Source organism: Eleginops maclovinus, chromosome 7, assembly GCF_036324505.1.
Source record: "Eleginops maclovinus isolate JMC-PN-2008 ecotype Puerto Natales chromosome 7, JC_Emac_rtc_rv5, whole genome shotgun sequence".
NCBI lineage: Eukaryota > Metazoa > Chordata > Actinopteri > Perciformes > Eleginopidae > Eleginops > Eleginops maclovinus.
The window spans coordinates 17464883-17491744 of NC_086355.1; the positions used below are offsets into that span (position 1 = coordinate 17464883).

At 39.4% G+C, this 26862-nt stretch overlaps 1 protein-coding gene across 1 annotated transcript in view; it reads right to left on the reverse strand.

Moving 5' to 3' along the window:
• LOC134867416 (low-density lipoprotein receptor-related protein 1B-like) overlaps positions 1-26862 on the reverse strand; it is a 265089-nt gene that overhangs the window by 58852 nt on the left and 179375 nt on the right. The window contains 18 exon segments of the mRNA XM_063887959.1: positions 366-494; positions 1659-1778; positions 5711-5833; positions 6050-6199; positions 6644-6757; positions 7551-7670; positions 7783-7911; positions 8900-9025; positions 11538-11730; positions 14542-14746; positions 16550-16739; positions 19945-20316; positions 20525-20649; positions 21298-21449; positions 21597-21723; positions 22257-22386; positions 22567-22701; positions 26370-26501. Coding sequence (XP_063744029.1) covers positions 366-494; positions 1659-1778; positions 5711-5833; positions 6050-6199; positions 6644-6757; positions 7551-7670; positions 7783-7911; positions 8900-9025; positions 11538-11730; positions 14542-14746; positions 16550-16739; positions 19945-20316; positions 20525-20649; positions 21298-21449; positions 21597-21723; positions 22257-22386; positions 22567-22701; positions 26370-26501 — 2772 coding nt within the window.

The window sequence follows — 26862 nt, forward strand, 5'->3', positions numbered from 1 at the left end:
TGAAATTGTTCCTCCACTATTGAATAAAAAAAATAATAGAGATAACTATTACGTTTGAATTGTCCAGGACCACTTTGTGGAAGGCGATCAAGAATACACCCCTTAGAAAAGACTGCAGTTTTCCAAGAACTTCTTTTGTGCTCTTTTCCTACAATATACTTGTTTTCTTTTCTTGCTCAAAATAAAAATAGGCAAAATCATTTACAGTCCAGTAGGTGTTAAGTGTTTTCTATTTTTGACAGTAAAATGTTAATGTTTTGGTTATGAAACCAAGCAACAATGCCTTTTTTGGGGGGAATCCTGGGATTACATTATATTTTTTTGTTACTGCAGAGAGAATATCAATATGTAAAACTAGAGTTTACCGCAGCCAGCTGCAGACAGTTCATCGCTCCCATCGGGGCAGTCCCTTTCGCCATCACAGAGCCAGCGTTTTGGAACACAGGCATATGACCCAGGGCAGCTGAACAGCCCAGGAGCACATGTCACTGAGCCTGAGAGGAAAACAAGACCACATTCCCAACACAATAAGTCAAACATACCACAGAGAAACATATGTACAGGGTATACCTAACCAAAGCATATTCCTTTTTACTTGTTAGGATAGTACTTTAATATTTATCTGTAACCGCAATAGATTTTGAACCCACATGGGAGCAGAGATGGAAGAATTACTCAAGTGAAAGTAGCAATACCATGCTGTTAAAATACTCTGTTACAAATAAAGGTATAGGCATCAATATGACGTGTGTATCCTGTAGTGTGTGCTATATGCTTTTGTGCATTTAAAGGGTCTGCAAAAGCTAAAATCCCAAAGTATCCTCCAGTAAAGATTTTCTCACACACACCCCTCCCTCCCACAACTCCTGTTTTACACCCGTTACATAGTGACATCACATCACATAACCTGCAGCCTTTCTGTCACTATGCAACTCTCACACTTCTATTGGCTAGCACTCTGACACATTGTATGTGATAGGCTAAGGGGTGGGAAATCTCTTAACAGTTGACAAATCCCGAGCTGGCCCGCTAACCAATCAGAGCAGACTGGGCTCTGGTTTCAGAGGGAGATGCAGTTCCCCTTGTGCATGCTAAGAAATAATGATTGTGCTGTTTTATAAATCAATGTTGTGCTTGCGTTCTGTAAGTCAGCAATACTGAACTTTTATATTAGAGCTTAAAAAGGGAAAACACACTTAGCTATAAAGGTAAATACAGTAGTCCAATTAGGCATGTCTAGCCAAATGCATATCTTCTTTTTTTTATGAAATGGAAACCTTTGGGCAATTGCATTCATATTTCCTCCACATCCCATTGCAATCCAATTATGCAACAAATGTTCACAGCAATGTTTGTCACTTTGTTGTGGTTGGATTGTTTTTATTTTATTTCAGAATTCATTACGTACACAACTCATTTGCCCATTGAAAAAAAAAAGCTGTGCCCCTTGGGTCTCGGTTGATGAGAAATCTATTAGCCTCAGTGCCTACTTGGATCATCAGAAAGGCCTGCGGACTCATTTGTTGTCTTATTGAGATTGTTTTATTTTTGTCCATTTGTTTTTTAGCTCTGTAACAGTGAACACATTGAGTTATGCAACGCATGTGACCTTTTACATCCACAGCAGACTACTCCAGACATCTGAAAGGGAGACCTACCGCATATCTGCACGCTCTCATCAAGGCCATCCTCACAGTCGTTCTCGCCATCGCATAGCCATTGTTTGGCTATGCATTTGTTCTTCGAGCAGGCAAACTGGTTCCACAAGCATGAGGAGTCTGCAGAAGGCAGTGGGAAAGGACTTTCAATACTATAAATCAAACAAAACAAGGAGGAAACAACAGTAAAAGTGACATACCTTATAGAAGGGGCCGAGGGTTTTTAAAATCATGACACAACAATTGGGTTAGCTTCTATTTACCCCAAGGCTGGCTTCTTTAACTATTTTTCTACTTCACAGCACACATGAGCTGCCACACCAAACACTGTTTGCCTCTCACAAAAGACATTTTGATGAAAGCTCCTGGTTTCTGTCTGACTAGGGAAATTAAAACATCAACTGAACACAAAACAGAGTCTATATTAAATATTGTATCAATAACAAAGCAAGTACTCATTATTTTGTTCTCTTATTTCAATTTAAAAAAGAAACTAGGCTGCTGGGGGTGACAAGAAACAGTTGGGTGTCAACTTGGCTGTTCAACCCGCAAAAGCCATTGTGTGAAATGTGGATTTATTCATAATCTGCACTGAGTTTGTGTCACTGAGCCACCCACTCTCCCTGGGAAGCCGTTTCTGTGGTCTCTGTCTCTCAGATGTAAGGCCTGGCAAAGACGGCAGGAGCTTTGATGAGATGTGGAGGGAAGGAAGGGGTAATGTGTGCTTCAGGTCACACCAGTTCAAGGAAAACTGAGGTTGGGGGGTAGGTGCGGGGAGTCTCTTACACTGCTTTGCTTTCCTTCCTTTCAGACTTTGTAAATCCCACCAGCTTTCTACGTGCCTTGATACTGTGATGTGAGATAAGGATAAGATAAACATTAAATGGCTAAATCTGCAAAAGCATGATTATCAAGACTGAATTTGCACTTCAATCAGCTGCTTCGACAGCTGCTTCAAGTGTTTAACAAAATACCAGGTCTGTAGCACATTAAATGTATGAAAGAGAGTCTTTCATCTCTCATTTTCAATGGTGTTTCACACCGAAGAAAAGTGCATTATCCGTTGTGGAGTGACAAATGACTGTTCCATCTTATCACATGTGGAATTTTAAATTTTTCTGAAATGTAATGACATTTTCCTCAAACCACTTTGCCGTCGCAATCAGATAATCAGTAGCTGAACGTTTTATATGGTAATTAACCAAGAGGAATGGGAATATTGTCTCTTTTTCCTGAAAAAGCTATTCAGAACTTCTCAAAGAATCGTGGCAAAATTCATATCGGCTCTGATAGCATTTGAAGCATGGGATGTTATCATTTCACACGGACACAAATTACATTTTCAGATAAAGGAATGGGAAAGCTGTTCATGTGTTATGCATCTCTCTAACAACATTCATGGCCAATTTAGTCAATAAGTCAGATAACTTGAAGAGCATTAAATATGAGAGCTGGATAGCACTGCACTGCGTTGCACTGTACTGCAAGTACAGTATATGTTGCAAGTGGAATGTGAACAAATGTGCTGGTTCTTTATACAGTAAGCAGTCAAGTGAAATATCTATAACATCTCTGCCAACAACTGAAAGAGATCTTAGACTTCAAAGATCTATGGTCATATTTTGTTATTCTTCTTGAAATAAGTCCCTTATCAGCCTCCAACTACCAGAGTCTGGATAGTTTGAAGGCAAAATGCATTATACATAAACAAGACTAAAGTCTGCAGACATACTAACAGCTCTGTGAGGCTCTACTTAAGCACAGTGGTCTCTCGAGCTAAATGTTGATGTCAGCACGCTAACATGCTCATAATGATAATGTTAACATGCCTGGATTTGGCAGGTGTGATAATTTACACATTTTGTCCCTATCAGTTCCGTGAAGCATGTGCTTATTAGCAATGAATACTTAGCACAGCTGAGGCTGATGGGGATGTCACACAGGTAATTGGTCAAGTACTGGACAAATCTGAAGGGGTACTGATGTGAATGATATTGAAACATTATGGCATTGGGATTACTAAATTCTGGAGGGTATGTTGCCTCGGAACCCTGACGGTCTGTACCAAATGTTGTACAAATCTATTATAAAGTTGAGACATTTCCTTGCAAGTATTATGGATGACTTACTCGTGGTGCTAAACAAAGGTCAAGGGATCACCCAAGGTATTAGGATACACCCTGTGGGCACCATGGACATCTTTACTAAATAGCAATCCATAGAATAGCTGAGAATTGTTAAAGTAAAAACTCTTAATATCATGGTGCTGCTGGATGAAACTACATGGATCATTGAAGTCAGTAGGTTGTATCCTGTATGTACCATGAATGCACCAAATTCCTTCTCAATTCTTTGATTAGTGTTTAAGTTATTTCAGTCTTTGAAAAGTAGTGGTCCGATTAAAGAGAGGAAACAAGCACTTATTTGTGGACACGTACAGTATGTGCATGCTTTAAATCGATCAGGAAATCTAAAACACACACAACCTTACACATACTTGAGTTAATGACAAAATATGTCATTGTGTTTGTGTGCGAGTGTCTAAAATGGGGTGTCACTACTGTCAATAATTGCAAATTGCAATATCTACATCTCGTTTATCTCACAAAGATAGGAAATGCAATAGTCTTCCAGTTCTGTGAACAGATGACAGCACTAACTGCCGACTGCTTCCTGACCTCTTACAGCCTAACTAAAGCATGGCCTAGACGATGCCATAGGCTGTAGTGAGTGTTTTGACACTGTGTGTGTGGACTTATTCATCAGATCTAATTATCTTGTGCATATGTGTGACGGTGATAAAGCCCAACAGCTACTCTCAGCACCTACATGAAAGCACCCAGTCCATTTTGATTTGGTGCCAAAAGCAATGACACGTGAACGGTTGTGCGTGTGAAATCTATCGGTTTGAGGGCAAATTATCCATACCATGACTTAATTATGGTCTCCCTGTTTAATTGGAACGTACTTGACTTTGTCTCTGCATACCTTAGCACGGATCAAAGCACAGGTAAGAATGCTTTGGCTGCCTCTGGTACAGGAAGTAAAGGAGTGGCATTGTGCTATGTAATCCTTTCATATGTCCCCGCTTTCTATTGAACATAATTTCCCATCTTTGTTATAACCATTTTAATGACTGATGCCTCATTAATTAATTGTTACACTGAAAAAGCTATATATTGTTAGTCATTGTAAGAGAGACGAGGAAGAAAACATGTGTCTTTAGCAGCATCACTATGAATTCAGGGCTGGAATAAGACTTTCAAACACGCAGCAACACCCACTTGAGAAATCTCAAACACACAATAAGAGGGAGCAAAACAAAGGGAAGAGAAATTGCCTTATGGCATGATACACAATCATCTCTTGTCTCTTTGTTTCTTCCTTACACTGTAATATTTGTTGGGGGCCTGGATTTATTCAAATGACAAAAGCATTACAACAAATAGCTTCATTAATGGAACGTAAATATCATCCCGATTACCGACAGTGTAGGGAACATCGAACAAATACCTCATCTTTTTTTCTACGTTAGATAACAGAACATCATTTCAGTTCATTGTGAAGAAGCACTTCTATTGAGAGGTAATATTAGTTGGTTTACCAACATTTATCCACCTCATCCTTGCAGTGCTAACATTTGCTCTTTAACATTAAACACAAAACAGAGGATATTGACCTGTTTTAGTCTAAGTAATATGCCAATCCTTCTGATAGCAGCAGATACTTTCTTCAAACCATAAAAAAAAAAAATCTCATGGTGGAACTAGAGAAAAGTCCTTTCTGCACGATAATTGAAATAGTTAACTGTATAAGTAAAATGTTGACTTGCTAGGGGTGCTAAATGAAAAGTCAAGGGTTTGCCCAACATATTAGAATTCATCATTTGAATGAACAAGTAGTTTCGTTAATGGAAAATAAATATCCTGCCAATTCCCGATAGTGTTGTCTAAATCAAGCAAATAAAAAATGTCTTACGAGTTAGAAAACACAAAATATTTTTTTATTTATTGTAAAGTTCTTCCATTAAGAGGTAAGATTAGTTGGTTTACCACACTGGAATTCATCTGCTCCATCCTCACAGTCTTTTTGGCCGTCGCACAGCCAAACACTGGAGATGCAGTTCCCACTTGGACAAGCAAAGTGGCCCTCCTCACACTTCTGTCCATGGGAAACTGGGACAAACAACACAAACAAGTCAGTTCTCTTGAAATAAAGTAATGTTTGAGGTTATTATATCTTCCTGAGCTCCCTATGACTCTCTCATCCCACTGTCATTATCATCTCCAAAAAAACGAGATCTGTCCTAAGTCTTTTCTAATTGAAGTTGGCTTCCATAATCTGTCTCTGAGTGTCTGTCTAGGTGTGTGTTTGTTTGGGAGGTTTCTCACCCTGGCAGTTGGTCTCGTCAGCATAGTCCCCGCAGTCGTTTGCACCATCACAGATCCACGTCGGGTGGATGCACAGGGAGGTGGCGTTGCAGCTGATGAAATCCTTTTCCGTCACTCCCAGTTTGTAAAAGTGAGAGCAGTCTGTGTGGTCTGAATACAAAACACAGCGCCACAATAATTATCTTGTCACCATGGAAGTAATTGAAATAAGGGTGAGTGTTTAGACATAAGTCAATCGAACTTTTTTAAATGTATATTAATAGATAAATAGATAATAAATAAATAAGGACATGAATAGTTATTTTTTGTTAATAAACATTGTTGTAATTCCAATAAGAATAATTTGAACTGGATCTGAGTGGATGTATTTTTTTTAAATGTCTCTTAATAAATTAAGTATGCTGGCAGTTCAGTTGCTTTAAGTGAGGCATCGATGTTTCTTCTGGTGCATCCCATATTTAAAAACATCGATAAAAAGAGACCTGGGCAGACATAAGTAACCAGATTCCTGTGATCTGCTACAGGTACACCTCTGTTTTCCGCATATTTATTTGACCTATACTGTAATTGCAAATCACAAGGTCAAGGACTCACTACAGCTTTTTTCATCCGAGGCGTCGGCACAGTCGATGACCTGGTTACACCAGGCTGAGCTTGGTACACAGCTCCCGTCTTTGCATGATGATTCCGATGATCCGCACGTGACATCTGGGGGAGAGAATTAGCATTTCAAAAAGCAATAAGAGGCAGTAAGAGGTACAGCGCACAAGAATACTTTCTGGGGGAGGTTTAAATAAGCTTTCGGTCCTGGCAGATAAGAAAAAATCTCTCTGATGAATTGGAATATCAGTGCTATAAACACTGCCTGAGTGTCATCAGCTCTCAGTGCGGTGCAACATCAAATGACCCATAATATGCAAGATGGGCTTGTTGTTCATTTACCAAGTACCGCACAATGCTTAGACTAATTTCTCCAGCCTGAAATACATAATCAGTATATAACATACATGCTACTATAATTACATTTGCCTAATGGCAATGGAAAAAGTTATCGGTGGTGTCCCATTAAAAAGCAAATGGAAGGCAGAAGATAAACTCCTGGCATCCTAGAGTTGGAGAGTGTGCATTAATTATGAAAACACCTCTATCTTCTTGTGGGCTCGATCAGCTTGGTAGCTAGACCTTGATAACATCCCACTATAGCCCAATTACAGCAGGGGAATGAGCAACTTTTACTGGATTATTTCAACATTCAAGGTTAAAAAACAAAATCAGTTGCAAAAAAATGTCCAGGCAGCTTCACAGGTTGTGGGGGCTTGGGAGCCACTTTGAATCTGTGCACTCTGATCCTGGGACTCATTAGACGGTGAAGGCTTAGCTCAGCATGTGGCCTAGCGTGCCGTATTGATATGAGCATTAGTGTCGCCGGATCTTGCCCTCAGAGGCAGGACGGGATTGAAACGGGACGGATTGAGCCGCAGATCAAACGGTTGCGACTCACTGCTACAGAAAGCTTCATCCGAGTTATCCCCACAGTCATCGATCCTGTCACAGAAGCGACTGTTGGCCACACACCGTTGGTTGTAGCAAGGTCTGAAACCATTCCGGCAACTCCTGTTGTCTGGACAGTGAAATTCATTCAAGAGTTAAAAGTTAGACCATCCTCTTTGTAGCACTCCAAAATCAATCCACAAGTGATTATTTCTCAGACAATTCATCCAGGTGTTTCTTACCACAGTACTGCATCTTCTCATCTGATTTATCCTTGCAGTGGGCTACTCCGTCACACGTTAGCTGGTAGTCTATGCACTCGCCATTGCCGCACTCAAATTCAGTGTGGATGTTGCAAGAGGAATTTTCTGCTGCAGGAGACAATGAGGGTGTCAAAATCTCAAAGCTTGACTGTGCATATTGGGCAAACTTTGTAAAAGTATGTGAGTTCAGAGGCACTGTGTACTGTAGTGGAACTCCACATGTACTCCAGTGACCCAGTTTTGGGTCAACATTTGAAAATGTCATTCAATAACCCAATTATCCTTAAACTGTTCTTCAACTTGAGGGAAGTCTGGCTGTGACATGCTTGGCATATTCTCATATTCAGTTAGCAGCTTACGCTTATTTGATTTAGGGTAATGATTTAATAAGACATTATGACATTTTACGAAGTGAAATTCGACAATAAATTCTTTCACGAACCAATCTCTGTCTCTTCTCTGCTTTAAAAAAAAAAAAAAAAAACTTGCTCCAGTAATGAAACAAAATGGGGTGTGGTGGAAAAAGCCTGTCGTCCTCTAGCGTGACATCCAGGCGACCATCCAGCTTTTTCCCTGAGTCACTTGCCATGTTTAGTCTGGCCAAACCTCCATCGTTTGAACAGCACCTCCCACCTTATGGTCTATCCTCACATTGCATTTGAAATTCAACCTGCAATCTGTCAAATTAGAAAGCCAGACACCATTGGAATAATTCAGTTGTGTGACTTTTTAGCAGTTAACTGTAACACCCAATGTTTTTTCTGGCATAAACATAAAGTCGCCAACTGATATAGCCTTAGTTCCCTCAGCAGTATCAACTATGACTATTGGAATCGTTACAAACTTACTGCTTAGTCGAAGAGGAAGATAAATCATGCCTTACTGTGTGTTTATGCTTAAAGGAATCAATTCAAATATATCAAAGGTGTATGTAAACAGCACAAATAAGAGCTTAACCCAAGTTTGGACATAAGCCAGGTTAAACTATGCATTTCAATGTTTTAAATAAAGAGTGTCCTTTCGATCGATATGTGGTGCCGAGATGTCCCAAGGGTTAGCACTGGTTTAATTAAATCTGAAGCTCCACATGACTTACACACGCATCGGTTGTCGTCTAAGAGCACACGTTCTCCGCGGCAAGTGCAGTTGACCCTCCCATACGGGGTCAGGAGACAAAGGTCGCCGCAGCCTCCGTTCATGTGTCGACATGGGGACAGCTCACCTTCAATAACAATCAAACAGAAGCGATTAAGCGGCGAGAAGCAGTGAAACAAAGAATTTCCCCAGGGATGCACTCTTTCTTGAAGTCTTTGAAGGTCCGAGCTGTTCAAGTCTTGGGCTGCACAGTTTGAAAAATAAAACGTATTGAGATTATTTTGACTGATACAAAAGGATTCATGATATTGGAAGGATCGAGAGATTTTCAGTTTTCCCTTTCATGTAGTATGTTATATAGCTTTGTGTGCGTGTTAATACTCTGCAAAGACTAAAATCCCAAAGTTCCCTCCAGAAGGAGTGTCTCTCTCACGGGTCAAAAGTCGTGCTGCCGCACAGGCAGTGTTAACAAAATAAAGAGCTTTTTGAACATTAAAGTGTCGCTGTACAAATATGAAACTGAAAATAAGCATATTATGGCCTTTTCAAATCTGTAAATTGTTCATTGTTCCATGATATCTCTGTAGTTTCAGAATAATAAATTCAGAATTGTATTTTTTTTACATATTTAGCTTTCAAAAAGTATTGTGCTTGCTGTGATTTGAATATTGCACTACTCCATATAGTTATTTCAATACAAATTGGATTAATTGTGCAGCACTATTGAATACTCATGGATTTTTTTTTTCAGAAGCCTTCCTTGTCTACTACAATATTAACCAGTGATTTTCCAAATTCCATTGAAAGTTGGCATACAATTTGGGATTGGTAAATCAATCCAGGAGCTCTTGCTTTTTGAATCTGAGGGCCTAAAACACTAAACTTGATCCTTACAGCTATTTTGGGGCGAAAGCTAATATAGATTTTCTCCTGGAAAATTCCATTAGCGCAAAGACAGAAACATTTTGATGCATGGCATTGTCTACATTCACTGATAACAGGAAAAATAAAAACACTAATAAAGCAGAACATTAACTTATATTTCTGACTGATGTTTTTTTGATTTTGAACTGCAATACTTACAATTTGTTTTATTTAAAAGGATGAGCACTGTTCAAGATATGAATAAAAAAAGCTGTTCCATTGTTAAAGGCTACCTCTATCCTCACTGACAGGTAGTGTCTCGGCCTTGGGTGCTGTGTGAACAAGCTGTGTGAAGCTCTGTGGGAATCGTGTATTGCACTAAACCGCATGACCAAACTGCAGACATAACCCCTGAAAGAAAATGCGAAGGAGCAAAGGTAGAAAAGAAGCTTAGCAACAAGACATGTAGTATTAAGTGTAAGTGTTAACGGACATGCTTGTCCCTTCTGTTATTACCTGCCTTCCAGCCATGAGGATTTTATTCATTTGAGAAGAAACAGTTCCTGTGTTCTGACACTCAGGGTTACCATTTGTATGAATATTTAAAGCATTCATTGTGAGGAAAATCCAATGAGAGGTTAACAATAAAAGACCTGAAGAAAGGATTAACTGGTTATCAAATCAACCATTGTTGGTGTGTTGGAGTGAACGTTATGCTGACCTGCAGCTGTGCCCACGCAGGTCACAGGATGTGATTATGTTCCATGAAGAGATAAACGAGGAGCAGCATCGCTCTCGGCGTCCTGGCCCAACCACTGGGACACACTTAAGCCCACCTTCCTTTGTCCTACTTGGAAATAAAACTTTATACGACCCTTAAGAGACTCCCTTAATAACATAGGCTACTTATTTTTATTAATTACCTCTGAAACTTACTATTCTAGCGATTCTTAATATGAACACCTTTATTTATCATTCATTTATCATACGCTTTGCCTTTTCTTTGCTTTTAATAAGAAGAACTTATTCGTCGGATATTATTAGTCGACACTGACACTAGCTGATAACATATACAGTATATTTGAACTGTGTTGAATATTTTACTTTAAGTGTAGTGTCTTTTTATTTTTAGTACGTACTATTCAGTTTACTGTTCCTTACAAATGTACTTAAAGTTTTACTTTTTGTACATTTGATAGATTACATATCCTGTTTCTATATTAAAAATAAATAATGAAAAACTACTGAAACCTTTCCAGAACATGTTGTTTAAGCTATTCTCTTACCAAAAGTGAATATTAACTGACATGTTGTTCTTAGCTAAAAGTTCATTTGCATCTGTAGTCATTGGATGAAAGCCACCAGTTATGTACAGGTTGAGGAAGTAAGAGATAATAGTAAGTTGCAGTGAATTAAGACATTATACTTTGAGTAATATTGGTAATAGTCCCGAATAGAAAGAACAAACCTGGCTTTATTACTTCCCAGAGCATTGAAGCAACAACAATTGCAGAGCTGGGGGAGGATACTATAAACACGGCACAATATCCTCATTTTGCCAAAGTAAAAAGCAAATACAGTGGTGTATTTATTTATTTCTGTTTTCCTTAACTACACTTTTTACACAATGAAAATGCTCAAGTGTAAACTTTTGCCCATAAACACACATCATCACCCACGCACCTGCCCACACATAATACACAAATATTTGCATACACAACATTGCATCCAATGGTCATTAAGCGGAGCTCATCTCCAGCTGTTCAAATACTCACAGTTGTTTGTGTCCCTGGCCACTGCTATAATTCCCATTGGTTGATGAGGTATGTCCGCTCGAAGCACCTTGGTGTCCCCGCCTGTGTACTTGTTTGATCGCAGCACGGATCTGCGGGCCCAATCCGACCAATAGATGAAATCTGCATAGATGGCGAGCCCGTAGAAGTTTCCCGCTCCCGATTTAACTATGACCTTAAAGAATATAGGAAACGTGTTCATGTTAAAACCTATTTTTATCATGCTTTTCACCTTTAAATTAGCCCTATGGGGCTTTTCTCGGTTTTCCCTTCCCTTTACTGTGTTATAGAGTAAAGGCTTCTGAGCATGTAACTGGTCTGCAAAGGCTAGCATCCCGAAATTCACAAAAAACTTCACAATCACATAAATACATCATACTAGTGCTTCTTTTAGCTAGCACTCTAAAACATTATACTTGATAGGCCAAGGGATTGGACATTTCCGACTTTTCTTTAAGAAGTTGACCAAGGAGTCGGCTAGCTAACCAATCAGAGCAGACTGGGCTCTGGTTTCGGACAGAGGGTGAAAAGAGGTGCTGCAGCACAGGCAGTATCACAATAATAAAAAAACACTTTATGAACATTAAAGCATCTGAACATGTAAGTATGCACAAAACACAAATATGAGCCTTACAATCAGCATAAAATGTCCTCTTAAAGGCATGTGCTGTCAAATGTGACTCTTAGCAATGGACTTAGCACATTTAACAATATACTTTGTGTGATTGAAAATGCCTGAGTAGATATTGACATATTAATTTATACATTTCAACTGCCAATACTTGCATCTACAAATACATTACTCTTTCCAAAAACTGCCTGGAGAACGCATCATCAAAATGTTTAGTGTAAACCTAGGAATAAATGTTTTGACTCAATCAACACATCACACACGCCGCCCACATGACTGCTTAACCCAGATGTTTAGGGAGTAAATGACAGTGTCATTGGCAGGAAGGCAGGAATCCATCAGATGGCTCCTTGTGGGACTCTCCAGGCTTGTGGAGGAGGGGGGATCATGGCTGCCAGCAAATATGTAGTCTTAGCCATTAGTGGGACAGGCTTGTAAGCAGCATCACATTAGCCCTGTGCTGTACTGGGATTAATAGGACAGGTGTTGATTAAAGAAGCCCAGCATGTGGAAGTAACAACTGGCCATCAGGCAAGTGAGAGACAGGAAAAGAGGCGTAGTGTGGAACGGGGAGGGGGAGTGTAGAACGCCAGATGGGGTCGAAAGCAACATATTGATGGGAAATCAGATTTGGGAGACATTAAGTTTACAGCCAGCAACATAGTACACCCTCGGAAGTTGCAGTTCGAATAATGTGAACATATTCTGTATGTCCTTATCAGCCCTTCACTTTTCAATAATGTTGGAACAAGGTTCTTCCATTACCATGTTGACAGACTACAAACCGATGACCTAAAGAAGGAATCACATGACTACATACTTCTCAGTCAAAGGACACTTACCGTTCTCAGACACTCACATTCCTGGTAAAAAGGGTATATTTTCCCCAGCCATGCTGACATCTCCCCTTATTATGCACTCTGCTGCCCTTTGTGAAGCACTGCCGTCATTAACAATATGGGTCTCCACTCTCAAAATGGCACGGGGGAGTGGGCCATGCCAAAACTGCCAACAACACTGTCGGCATGTAATGGCACTGCTGCAGAGAACGGGGGTAGATGGGCCCTCGAGGACACTTCAACGGCATCCAAGTCTACATTCATATGACTACATACAGAATTGGTGTAATGTCATGCCTTTTATTGTATCTATTCTAGGGCATGACACAGTTGTGTACAGCACCTTGCCTGAAACGCCTCAATTGGACTCATTTGTTTACTTCAGAAACATAGTGACATACCTATGTAACACTTGCACTTCTGTTGGCTAACGCTCCGACTTATCATAAGTCGTGATACGTGCTGAGAGGCGGGCCATTTCTAAGTGGTTGACCAATCACAATAGAGCAGAGGAGCTAACCAATCAGTGAATACTTATTATGGGCTCTGGTTTCCGACAGAGGATAAAAAGAGGTGCTGCAGCACAGGCAGTATGAGGGAAAAAAATACCTTTTTGAAAATGTAAGTTATAAACATGTCATAAACAGGCACAAAATACAAATAATGAATCTTAAAAATGTGCATTATAGGGCCCTTTTAAGAGTTACACAAACGTACTTTTGGTATAGGCGGAAGTTAACAGCTACTTCTTTTTAATTTACACATTTTAATTGGAATGGTGAGTGTGCACCCAGAATGGTCTCACTGTGAAGCCTTCATTAGCAGGTCTATGCTGCAGCAAGGGCAGGTGGGGGACCCAAAGGTGAAGACTTTCTGAGCCTTCTGACCCGGCTCGGCAAACACATGGGTAACTAATTGAGATGGGCCAAGGTGCAAAGCTGCCGAGGTCACGTCAAGAAAAAGTTGAAGTTCATTGCAAGAAAGGGCAATTTTGTACTGTAATCTTACATACATCCACTTACGTATAATCTTTTATATATCCAGCTGGGATTTTATAAATGATGCATGCAACGTTTCATGGGCAAAATGAGGGGAGTGAGAACTCCCTTCACTGAGATTCTTTAGTTTAGAAAGAAATGACTTCTGTGATTAAGGAACCATCTGTACCCATAGAGCTGAAATATCAGAAAGAACATCAAGAGGGTTTTCAGATCCTATCCGCTGCGTAGAGGATCATATTTCAGGAGCTCAATAGGGATGGGAGATAAAATGGAAGAATTTTGAGGAAAAGGGCATATCAATCTGACATCCTTGTTTCACTGGTGTGTTTTGTAATGAACAACTCCATCACTGAGAGAGAAATGAGAAAACAATATAACATTTCCAAGTGTATCACTTTTATTAGACGCTTTGTAAAAAGACATAATGTGAAATAGGCTTAAAGAATATTTTAAAAATTGAAATAAGGCAATCAAAATAACGCATTTCATTCTGGGGCATTTTATTTAATACTCACATATCTGCTGGTGCCATCGTAGTCACATCTCTCAATTTTGCCAAGGCTTCCATCTGAGAAGTAGAGCTTCTCGGCTTTGTGGTCAATGGTCACTCCGTTGGGCGTCAGGATGTCTGAACTGACGATAATCCTCATGTTTTTGCCTGCTAAGGTGGACCTCATGATGCTGGGCCTCTGCTCGTTCCAGTTTGTCCAAAACATCAGGCTAAAATGTGGAAGGACACCCAAACAAACATTTATTTTCTCGTATTTAGCTTTAACAAGTGGCTTGATCTTAATGTGAAGATATCATCCTTGCTCTCCAAAAGAAGCACATATTCCCCTTTAGTACTTGTACGAATGTTTACCACCAGAGGAAGAACTACAAATCAATTATGTGGAGTCTAAAATTGAATCAGGGAGCAGGGATGATCGTTTTTGCAAGTGCTGCCTGCAATAGCAACATGTCAATTAGGATACTCTCTGCTATGCCTGCAAAACAAACCCTGATGAACAGAAAAAAAGCTTCTCTGAATCACATTGCTGGAGGTTTAAGCATTTTTGTCAGTCAGCTATCAACATGTTTCCAAGACTTCCACGGGCCTGTCATTGGCTCCCTGTTTTTCGCCCCGAAGGAGCTCATCACCAATAACTAAGCTGCAATTTGATTAAACTGATGAGCATCACACGTTGTGAGATAGAGGTCATTTATTCGTAATCCCCCCCTGTGAGGACATCTAAGAATATGAAAAACACAGATAGAGGAATGGAGTAAATAAATGAAAGATCTCTATCTTGGTTCGTACGGGTTTGCAAGATGGATGGTGCATGTTTAAATCTACAGCTATGCAGTTAAACCACAGAAAAAATGATGCAAATTGTAATAAAAATATCTTTCAGCCACTGGGCTTTTGCATCACACTATGATGAAGTCATGGTAGTCCACTCTAGTGCGATAATAAGGATTCCGGTTAGAAGTCACAACCAGGGACCGCTAATTAATCACTCGAGTTGGAATTCTAATTATCAGACAGTGCTGCTGGAGTAGGATGGATATGGTGCCAAATTGCCAACCAAGGATTTAGTCAGAGGTCAAGTAACAGTAGTGGCGGGAGAAGGAGTGAAATACTCACTCCTTTTAAGACTGCTCACAGAAACATTTTTATAGTCATAATTACGCAAGAGTTAGATCTGAACTATATGTGACAGAAATACTGAGGTGTTATTTTTGAACAACAGACAACACCTTTGCTGAGAGAACTGGCACGCAAAGTAAACTGTTGAATCAGGAATTCAATAAGCTGTTGGTGCAGCTCAGGTGTTAAAATGCTAAACAAGCCAATCTTTATCTCAGTCATTAGTCTCAAAAGGTTTTTGTTTAAGAAGAAGTATAGGGTATGGAAATAAAAATTAAAAACAAATTAAAAAATATATAAATAAAACTAAAGCTTTAATTCAGCTTTGTTATACATTTTAGATTGACTACATATAGGGACTATTTTTAAGTGTTACATAATTTAATGCACATGAACAGGTTTTTTAACGTAGTTGATCTTTTTTAATCTAGTTAATTAAGATGAATTAAATTGTTGATTTGAATAGCTTTTCTGGGAAATTGTGAGAGGAAGGCATTGTCAAACCTACTTGTAACAATGGCACAAACTTGTGTTTATCTTAAAAAGAAAGAAAAGTTGGGAGTTTTTTTAGGTTATTTAAATGAAAATGTTGTGGTGTTGTGTCTCCTGAACATAAAACCAGATTACATTTGTATACTGAAGAAGGCTGAGACAATGAAAGCTATATACATGTATTGTATTATCAGCATAACAAAGAAGAGCAATATCATGCTTAAGGATGATGACGATGAAAAATGAGAAAACCTGAACAAATAGCAAAATATATAATCATAGGTAAAAAGGTGTGACGGTATATAACACTGGCCTCATGTCCACAGTTTTCTTGGATTAACTGAATGATACAATAATTCAGAGTTAATGACAATGTGGAAAGATGTAAAAGAGCTACTGACTTCTGACACTCATCCAGGGCCAGGACATGTGGATGGTCTTCCTCAGAGAGAGTGACCACAGCATTCCGGCTGAAGGCTCCGACTCGTGTCTGGTCCACAGTTTGTCGGGTAATGGTGGAGGTTGTGGAGCTGGTCCAGTACAAGGTGTCCCAGCCCTGGTGGTATGCCAAGCCCTCCACTGAACCAACATCTCAAAAAAAGAAAAAGGCAAATGAGAATTTGGCGCAAGTTCCAAAGATTTGAACTTGCTCAGACAACACAAAATAAGCACAGGCCAGTCTGAAGGACACATATATTTGAATCTGGCAACATTTAAAAGTGGAAAATGCATCCGCTGTGTTAATGTGTTTCGTCATTTCTAAGAAGAAAAACAAATCTAGTATAGAGCAAGAGACCATCTGAAACTTAACAATACACAAGATAACAAGATTTGTCCTTTTTAAATTTAGGTCCAGGGAAATCGTACTGATATATTAGGTTGTGTGGCATTTCGGTAATGAAATTAACCTAAATTAAAACATTAAGGGTATCTCCCAGTGCCATCAGGGGCCACTAAACTGTGCTAGAAGCTACAAATATTGACTTTGCTTTTAACAGATGGCAGGCCCCAATTGTATTAGAACTGGGATTATGTTTCCTCTGTGATTGACAGGGAAATGACTTCATGCCTGACTACGCCGGACAGACATCTATTTGTTGATGCAACAGTCACTCAGCACCTGAATATGTTTTTGTTGCTAGACCAATTTCCTAAACAATGAATATGAAAATGACTTTGCAGCCACCCGAGGCGTGTGACTGACAGGGAGGAGACCTCCATGGAGAGACACAGTGATCACAGACTGAAAAGCTGGCCGTATTCTTGTTTTGATCATTTACTGAGATTCTGTGTATTTGCGGCAACTGTTTTGTAAATGACCTTTTGAATATGACCTTCGTTATTTCAATATTCCTAGCAACGAAACATTTGAATAAGTCGGGTCAGAATAACTGCGGTAATACAGTGTCGCTGGGTTATCATGTATTCATGTATATGAATATGACTACTGCTCCCAATGGACCACTGTAGGGTATTTGTGGAAGCCTTTGACTTGGGGATTATTTCTTATGGGGAAGAGGACACACAACATATTTTATATGGCATGCAACACATTTTTGACACAATGCAAACTCCAGAAGGCAAAACCACTACTTCATAAAACAATGAGACAACCTAACCCAAACGGTGCTCCTATGTACAATGGAGAAAGTTTTTGGATAAAGGAAGCATTTAATTTCCATTTGAAACATTATTTCCTACCCTGACACAGCCTATCCATTAAAATTCAATAAAGACACTGGCCTCTAAGCTATCAGATATAACAGTGTGTCTGCCGGGTTTGTTAAGGCTTTGGAAAGATTACCTGCATGAATCAGGATCTGTCTGTGTTTGTTTGTTCATGTGTAAATCTTCTTTGCTTATTGTTTATTTCTGTCAAAACAAAGGATCCTCCATCTTAGGAAAAATACACTAACAAGTCCAAAAGAGTACCTTCTCCTCTCTGTTAAACTCAATATGAGCAACAATAAACACAATACAACATACATTTAACAATGCCTTAGTATTCATATGGCATCTGTATGGATGTAATTGTCGTGATCTTTGTTTTTGTGATTAATGTCTCCTGTTTTATTTTGAATGCATCATCTCTTTGTGTCTTGGCTCGTTTTACTTCCTGTCAGTGTTTTATCCCACCATTTTCACTGCCCTTATTCTTTCCACCTGTGCTGCCTTCATGTCTTCACCTGGTCAGCTCTGTATTGTTAATGTTATGAGTCCTTTTTCTATATATGCCTGTCTTTAAAAGTTATTTTTCTTGTTCGTGTCGCCCTGATCTGGAGCTTCTTGTCAAGGTTCGTGTCAATGTTTCCTATGACGTGTCATCCTGTCCCACATTTTTAATTTGTTTCTTTCCCTCAGTTTTACCTGGCTTGCTCTTTGTGCTTTTGTGACCGGCCGTCACAAAAGATTTATCTTGTCATTTATGTAACCATTTGCACAAAATTTCATCTATGCAGGTTGTAATTTGTCATAATTGTGGACATGTGGCCGATAATAGCAAATGTGTCTATTTCCACTTGTATAAAAACCTTTAAACTGAACAATTTAGGAAACTACTTGAGTCCAATTGCTAATTAATAGTTAGCAATAAAAGGCGTCTGGCAGCTTGGAGTTTCTCACATATTGTTAGCAGGGCAAGGGAGTAATTAAGGGGGGACGTGGAGTATAATTAGGGAAATATGGATGATTAACATCTTCACCTTTTCGAAAAGACGTGATGAATGCAGAAACTTTTAGAGGGAAATAGAAGGATGTCTTGTTTTTACATAGAGTTAGAAGCTGGATGATGGAAGTGGTTTCATCAAGACCAATGGAATTGACAATATCAATCAAATTACAAACAATGTGTTGCCCTTACATTACTTAAAGTACAAGAGTATGCATTATGGATTCAAACATTTTAAATTATACTCAAATTAATTGTTTGCTCCTCTTTGATTTTGCATTTTGCAGGTGTGAAGCGCAAAAAACGACAGAGGGTTTTTATTAACGCCTCCTAGAAGATGAATACATATGCAGAGTGCTCCCTCAGCGGGGGTTTTAAAGATGGGTCCGGGGGATATGCGTGAGTGGGAACGCTCTGCCAGTCTCCCGGTGTGAGGTGGGATTGGGAAGGTGCTGAGCCCTTGCTCCCAGTAGAAACTTCACAGGATGGCAGATGATGCTAGCCGAGCAGAACAGAGGGTTTTGCTGTTCATCTGAATCCAGTCATGCTTATCAAGACAGGACTGACTGGGATTTAGTGGAGGCATAGAGAGGGATTGGTATCACAGTCAGTAAGCAGAAACCTTTCAAACACAGGTATTATACGGATTTAGAATCAAATGGTCTTTCAGAAGCCAATAAAAATAGTCTAGCAATACTATTAATGCCATGCCAACTGCTATGTGAATATTCTGTACTAAGCAAGGTTTTCCAATAGGATTAAAATAGAAATACATGTAATTATTATCTGTTGAGGGCAGCACATCATTACAAAGGCAGCTGAAGTCTACGGTCTATGTGTGTACTGGATCATAAGCATAATGGAAGCGCTTCAATCTCCATAATAAACCAATGCAGTTTTCTTCAATTCAAAAGAAACGTACACCAAAAAAAAGGCGTTTTAAAAACTATGTGCAAAAGAAACGTTGCCATTCAGACAGATGTATTGATTGAAATGGTTAATATATATTCGTCGAATCAAGTACTGCCACCATGACACCAGTTATACTGGAAAATAAGACATGTATGCCTGTGCTGTGGGGACAGAGGTAAATGTAAAACTACTTATGCAAGTGTGAAATCCACTTACTTTCCGCAATAATAGATCTTCCTGTCCAGTCATCTTTTATCATCTGGATGTTTCCGAAATGGACATCGCTGAAAAAGATGCGGTTGGTCCGAGCTGCATTCTGACTGTAATCAAAGGCCAGGGCTATGACATTCTTGAAGAAAGCTGGGTTTTCAAAAGGCTGGACAGGTGAGTTGAGGTCGTTCTCGTCTGAAAGGTGGATGCTTTTCAGTATGGTCCTCTCAGAGAACAGCAGATAACCTTCGTAGCGCTCACATGCAAAGCCGTCCTCGGCCAAGCGGCCATGGGCGCAGGAGCATGTCCGCCGGCCGCTACCAAGGTGGAAGCACAGCTGCTGGCAGCCTCCATTACTCCTAGCACAGGGGTTTGTGCCTTGAAAATACAAAAAAGAACATGTTTTCTTAAAATTGGCCTCAGTTTCAGCTTTTTTGGTGATCATGTTTAAAATGTACAAGACAGGTAACAATCATAGCTGCAGTGCATCAGCAACACAAGATTTTCAAATGAGTTTAAAAAAAGACTTTCATAGACCAAACATGCAATATTGTGAGTTCAGTGTGCAAATCAATGAGACCTCCACCTTTTTCTCTGCCTCTATTAAAGACTGTCACATCCTTTAAATTGACCCCCAAACCACTCCTCATGGTCACAGCCTCGCTGGTGTCAGTCTTGAGGCCACGTCGGATTGAACCATTGGAGTGAGCCCTGAAGAACATCCGGAGAAACGAGGGGGGGAGCATTAGTGGTTTTGATTAAAAAACTGAAGGCACACTGTATTCTGATTTTTACTAGGGCAGGGTAATTGGAAATGTAGATACTTCATTGACATTCATAAAGCAAAATCAAAGACTGCAGTCACCCACATACAATTCTTGTTATGAAGTCTATTTAAATAGATGATTGATCTCAAGTCAAGAGATCATGCAAGAGAGGTTAAAGACATGCACAGACACACAAACAAAAGAGACATACAATTCACTATAACAACCTTTTTCCTTTTCAGTGGTTTAAAACCTGACTCAGTCTGTTGCTTTAGATATCAAACAACAGTGTTCCGATGAACTGCAAGCATGTAAAAATACATAAAGCGACCAATTCTTATAAAGAGAAACATGTCTTCATCAAGTTTAGCTGAATGCTTTAATTTCGCAAAACGATGAGAAAAGATTTTTCCCTGCTGACGAAACTGAATACTGAGTGTTTACAACAACAGAAGGTACAAAACCCCACTATGAGAATCTACTGTTCTTAATCTTTTCATGAGACCTTTAAAGACAAGGGTTATTGTCAGTTTAGTGTTTCAGGCATTGCAGGCTATTGCATGTGTGTGTATTTATGAATATAATAAATTACCTGTCAGACCAGTAGATGTATGGCCCAAACACAGCCACTGAGAACAGGTCCACGTTGGCCACTGATAGCACAATCTCCCGGCTTTCACCTGTCTCAAGGTTGATCCTCTCGATCTTATCTGTGCGGGCGTCGCACCAGTATAATGTATTTTCCTGGAAGGTTATTTTGAAATTCATATCACAAAGCAGACCTCCTAGGCACACTCATATTTCAGCCCAAAAGAGATGAGGTAAGAGGTACAGTATATAGGAGATGAACAGCAGAAGAAGAGGTTGGTGATAGTGTTTGTGCAAATGTACCTCATAGTCGATGGAAATTCCGTTTGGCCACATGATGCCTGAGTTGACCAAGGTTACCTGGTCTGAACCATCCAGTCGGGCGCGGCCGATACAGGGGTTCTGACCCCATTCAGTCCAGAAGAGATACCTGGCGAGCATAGCAGCATACAATTAAGAAATACAATTGAACAATAAACTTTCTGATATCAGAAGAACTATAATAATAACACATAATATGATAACAGTACATTTTGAGCAGTGTAAATGATTAAAGAATAAATACACAATGCATGGGGCTGTCAATGTTAAAAAACATTCAACTAAACATTAGTCACTTAAACTAGAACATTTCTTTTTTTTTTTATAATTGACCACTAATGATTAAAATCTACAATCCATAACATGCAAGATGATTGCTTAAGCAATCTTTGTTTTGCATTACAGCCAACACACTTACACCAATATGTACAGTTTTAAGAAAATATTGTTCAACATGGCTGGTCTGCAAACATATCTGTACAATAATTTTCCACAGCATGACTACTTAAAAAAGAAAAGGACTAAAATGTGCAAAGCCAAAGCAAAAACATGTCTTCTTTCTACAATTAAATCAGCTAAAAGCTATGTTACTGAAATGCTAATATAAAAAAAATATGAAAACACATAGAAGAAATGGCCTACCCCTTCAGTGGATGTACTGCGATGGCTCTAGGCTGATCAAGTCCTTCAGATATCACCACTGAGCGGTATGCACCATTCAGGCGTGAGATTTCTATTAGATTGAAACCATGGTCTGTCCAATACAGGTTTCCTGGGGACAGAACAAATAACAATAACCAGGCATAAATACAGCAGAAGGCTTAATGTTTTCGCCAGTTGAAGTCAAAACAAACACATCAGTGCTCATAAAGTGAGAATTTTCACCGATCAATACCAACTTGACAGCCATTGGTAATTGACCCCCAGCGCCACGGGGAGTAGCAATACTAACCAGCAATCCAGTCAACAGCTATGCCTTCCACGCGGCTGATGCCGGTGGTGATGATGTCCTCCCTCCAGGTCTGATCACGTTTGGCCCGGGATATTCTGTTCAGGCCCATGTCTGTCCAGTACACGGTGTCATTGCCTGCAAAGCCGTACAATAGAGTAAATGACAGGAGAAAAGTGGAAGATAAATGTGGCTGCCACAAAAGTAGTTATGCACAAAAAATCTGCTCATTTTGCACTACAGCACAGTCCATTTCACAAAATGTAGCGTGCAACCATAAAGTATGATGTGTAAAAAAAAAAGAAAAAAAACACATTTCATTCACAGCTCTTTGTTGACTTACAGTGCCTAAGCATGGAAGGGAATTGTCAGCCAAAATTTAAAGGGCAGTATATTGCTTCAGCAAAACATGGTGCCGGTTAAACTATTATGGACCCTTTGTGATTTTACAGCCCCATTAGATAAGCAAATGAAATAGTACATAATTTATTTATGGATTGCAATCTTTCAAGTGCATCTTTTCTGTGCTTTCCTGTCAGCTTGGCTCTGTGGAGGTTGTTAGGCGGTTAGGAGGCGTTATATGTTTATTTGCACGTTCTTGTTCCTGCTGCCTTCACACTCTTCACACGCATACACACATATGAGAGCTGCAGGGCTTTCATCTGTTCTGCTCTGGCAGCCTGGCTTCTGTAATGACAACTGAAGGATGTGCGTAAGCTATCAGCTGCTTCCTTCTGATGGGCTTCATAATGCATTTGCATGTTGCACCTGCACAAAGTAATAACGGGTTGGACAAGTGGCAATCTTGCTCTTTAATTTTGAAAGACCCAATGTTGCCTTTCGCTCTGCTTAATTTGTCTTTTCGAAAAGCTGCGGTCACACATCCAGATTGCTATTGATATTTGAGGACACTCACAGTCAGAATTAGATTTTGTTTCCTCTTGAAAGTTATTGGATGACAGATTGACATAATATTGAGGAAAAAGGTCTAGGGAAATAACTCTATTCAAGTTAACTACTAATATGTGATCATATGTAATTACATTTGGCATGTACACCCCTTGGGGTGGACAAATAATGACTACTGCAAATGTTTGCAATGACCTGACATTAATTACCTTATTCCCTAGCAGTTGAGATCGTTTGAATACCTACTAAGATGACTACAGCAATGCTCTGTGGAGTTGTAGTTATATAGGCTTTTTAGCGCTTTCAGCTGAACGCTAATGTCAGCATGCTAACATCATCACATGACAGTACTAGCATACTGATGTTCAATTTGAATATTTACTATGTCCATGCTAACATGCACGATTATTAATCAATGTGCTTGTTAGCTAATTAGCAAATGTGGTAATTACTAAAAAACTGAGCTGAGGCTTGGCAGCCTTTATCTATAACATAAGTAATTATGTAAATTATTGATTTTGACTTTGGGATGGCGATAGAAGGGGGAAAGTTATCATTGATCGTACCACATTTCATGGCAGTACATCCAATCTCTGTTCGGACATTTCAATAAAAAAAACAAAATGTAGACCTTTGGGCACAACAAATGAAATATCCAGGGATCACCACAGTCGTGTAAAAACATCATCTAGGAAATTCTTATATAAAATAATAGGTGTAATAGGCCTAGTTGTTCACACATTGCGGTCTGGAGGTCTGAACATGGTTTAAAAGAATATGTTTTCTGATTCAGGGTTGGGGTTAGGGTTAGAGCCCAATGACCTTGCAGATAGTCTTTTTATTTTTAGACAGAACAATATCAATGCAACAGTCTTTGTTGCATTTAAAGCAATATTACATTTTATTCTGGTATGGTTTTTCTCCCTTCATTAGCTACCAGTGTGCACATAATATTCACTTCCAAAGGACATATGAGGTCTGTGTATCCCTGCTTCTACCACTCCGTTGGGAATAAAACATCTGTTTCAGCAGCCCAATGCATATATTAACATTTTCTAATCACATTTTTTGCAAACATATAATGGAAAGTCATAGAATACATGTCAAATTACCCAAGTATGCCTTTTTATCTAATGCTGCTTTCTTAAAGAATTGCTTCATATCCTTAGTATTTGAACCCTTGTGTGTAAAGTCCAGCAGTGGCTCAGTAAGTAGGGGCTTGGACTGGGAATCGTAGAGTTGCCGGTTCAAGTCCCCGAACAGACTTGAAAAAATATGGAAAGTGGACTGCTACTATCGCTGCACAATAGCTGCCCACTGCTCCTAGTACCAGGATGGGTTAAATGCAGAGGACCAATTTCACTGTGTGTGCTCTGCTGTGTGCATGTATGTGACAAATAAAGAGGGTTTCATCCTCCGATTCTATGTATTTGGTTTCTGTTTTCAGTATGCCATTTCCTTTACGCTGCTCTTGTTATCATGCTTCAGTGGCAACCTATTACACATGTGGAATGCTACCAGCCTATAGTATATTCATAGCATTTGTTTGGGTTCTAGATCTATCATTTTTATCACGTATACAATATGAAAGGAGGCAGGGATGTAACAAATGACAATGCAGGCTACTGGGTCCATGTTTTGCAATGCACGTTACGGTACCTTTATTTGATACAATATCTTGGGAATTGCTTTATATTAGGATTGTTTCCGAGGGTTGTGAGGAAATACTTATTCAAGCTGAGGTTCCCCGGTAATGTGAACTTATTACTCTTTCATCTACGCTGCACTCCACACGCCCACAGACCATTATTCACAAGGTTCGAGCCCGGTATAACAAAGACCTTTCCCTCCCCCTTGTTTTAAGATTAAGGAGATGTTGCACTGTGGGAGGAAGGGAAGAGCAGTGTGTTGTGTAATGAAATGTAATGTAGCACCACCAATAGCGATGCTGTTTCATCAGTGATACACTCATGTAACCAACAAATATATTATTTTATAGCTTACATGGTGCAAGTTTAGACTATTTTCAGTCATGTTCTCTTGATTTTGAGTGTGTATAGTGAAGTATGAGTGGAAATGCTGATGGGGAAGAATAGTAACAATTGTGTCATCAATTTTCCCTCCACTTGACATTATTAAGACCACTACAGAGCAACTGGCCTGGAAAGGATTCCACTTTAGGGGGCCCATGTCGTGCCAACACGGATCTTTAACCTCATCACGCAGCTGTGTAATGGTAGGTCTAGTCACTATATTATCGGTGTTTCATATAAAAGGTTTCTTCATTATTGCACTACATTATGATTACAAATAAAAAGCTGCAATAATATATATATTTCCTCAGCTAAAAGGCACATTAGAGGTCTGTTGCCTAACCCTAATGTCCATTCATAGACGTATGGTTATAGATCGAAGGTATGGACATGCCCTTTTGAAGAAATTGTCCTGGGAATGTAGATGACATTTAAGAAGTCTTTCATTCCGAGCGCCATCAATATTCTTAACTCAGCAAAGTGACCTAGAAGATTTAAGCCACAAACATTGATATGACTTTTTAAATGTGTAATATGACTAATGTATTTGTATTTTACTACCTTGCTTCTCTGCTTTTTATCTTGGTGTTTCTTTGTTGAGCCAAAAATAATACATTTTGACCCTTGTTGACAGTAAATATTTGTTTCACAGTTGAGGAATCCAACCTGCTTTGTTTTGCAGGGAAATCAAAGGTTTTTGCCACAGGTAAGCCAACATAATAACTTATATCAGCAGGAACAAACAGTATACACATTTAACCATATCCCAAACCAAAAGACACATTATTTAAGCTTCATTGGATATATAATACTTTATATCTGATTGCAAAATTGAAGATCTCTCAGTGTTAAATGATATGTTACCTGCATGAAAGTCAACTCCCACAGCAAACAGCGTTCCTGTAATGGGCATGAGGGCCTCGCTGTTGTCATTTGGCTCAAGAGCAATTCCCCGGATTCCCTCGTGGATGGAGTACATCAGAAATGAATCAACACCTAAAACACAAGCAATTAGCTATTACACCCTCACGAAAAGGAAGTAAAGCATTGAACAAAACAAACGGCTTTGAATAGGTATGGACTCATTACATGCATTGAACATAGGTGAATTGTTTGACAAAGATTTGTCGGAGTGCTAGAAAAACCGAACACAGGTGTTACATAGTGAAATCCATATGTTGTAACTAAACAGAGGAGTCCAATCGAGATGTTTCAGGCAGGGGGGGAGTGGAGAGAAACTCCCTCTTACAAAAACCTATATAACACCCTATAGGAAAGGGAAAAGTCCCAGAAACATAAAAGGGCCTCTCTTCAGGTGTATGTGAAATATCATGATGACAGCTCTAGAGTGCATTAT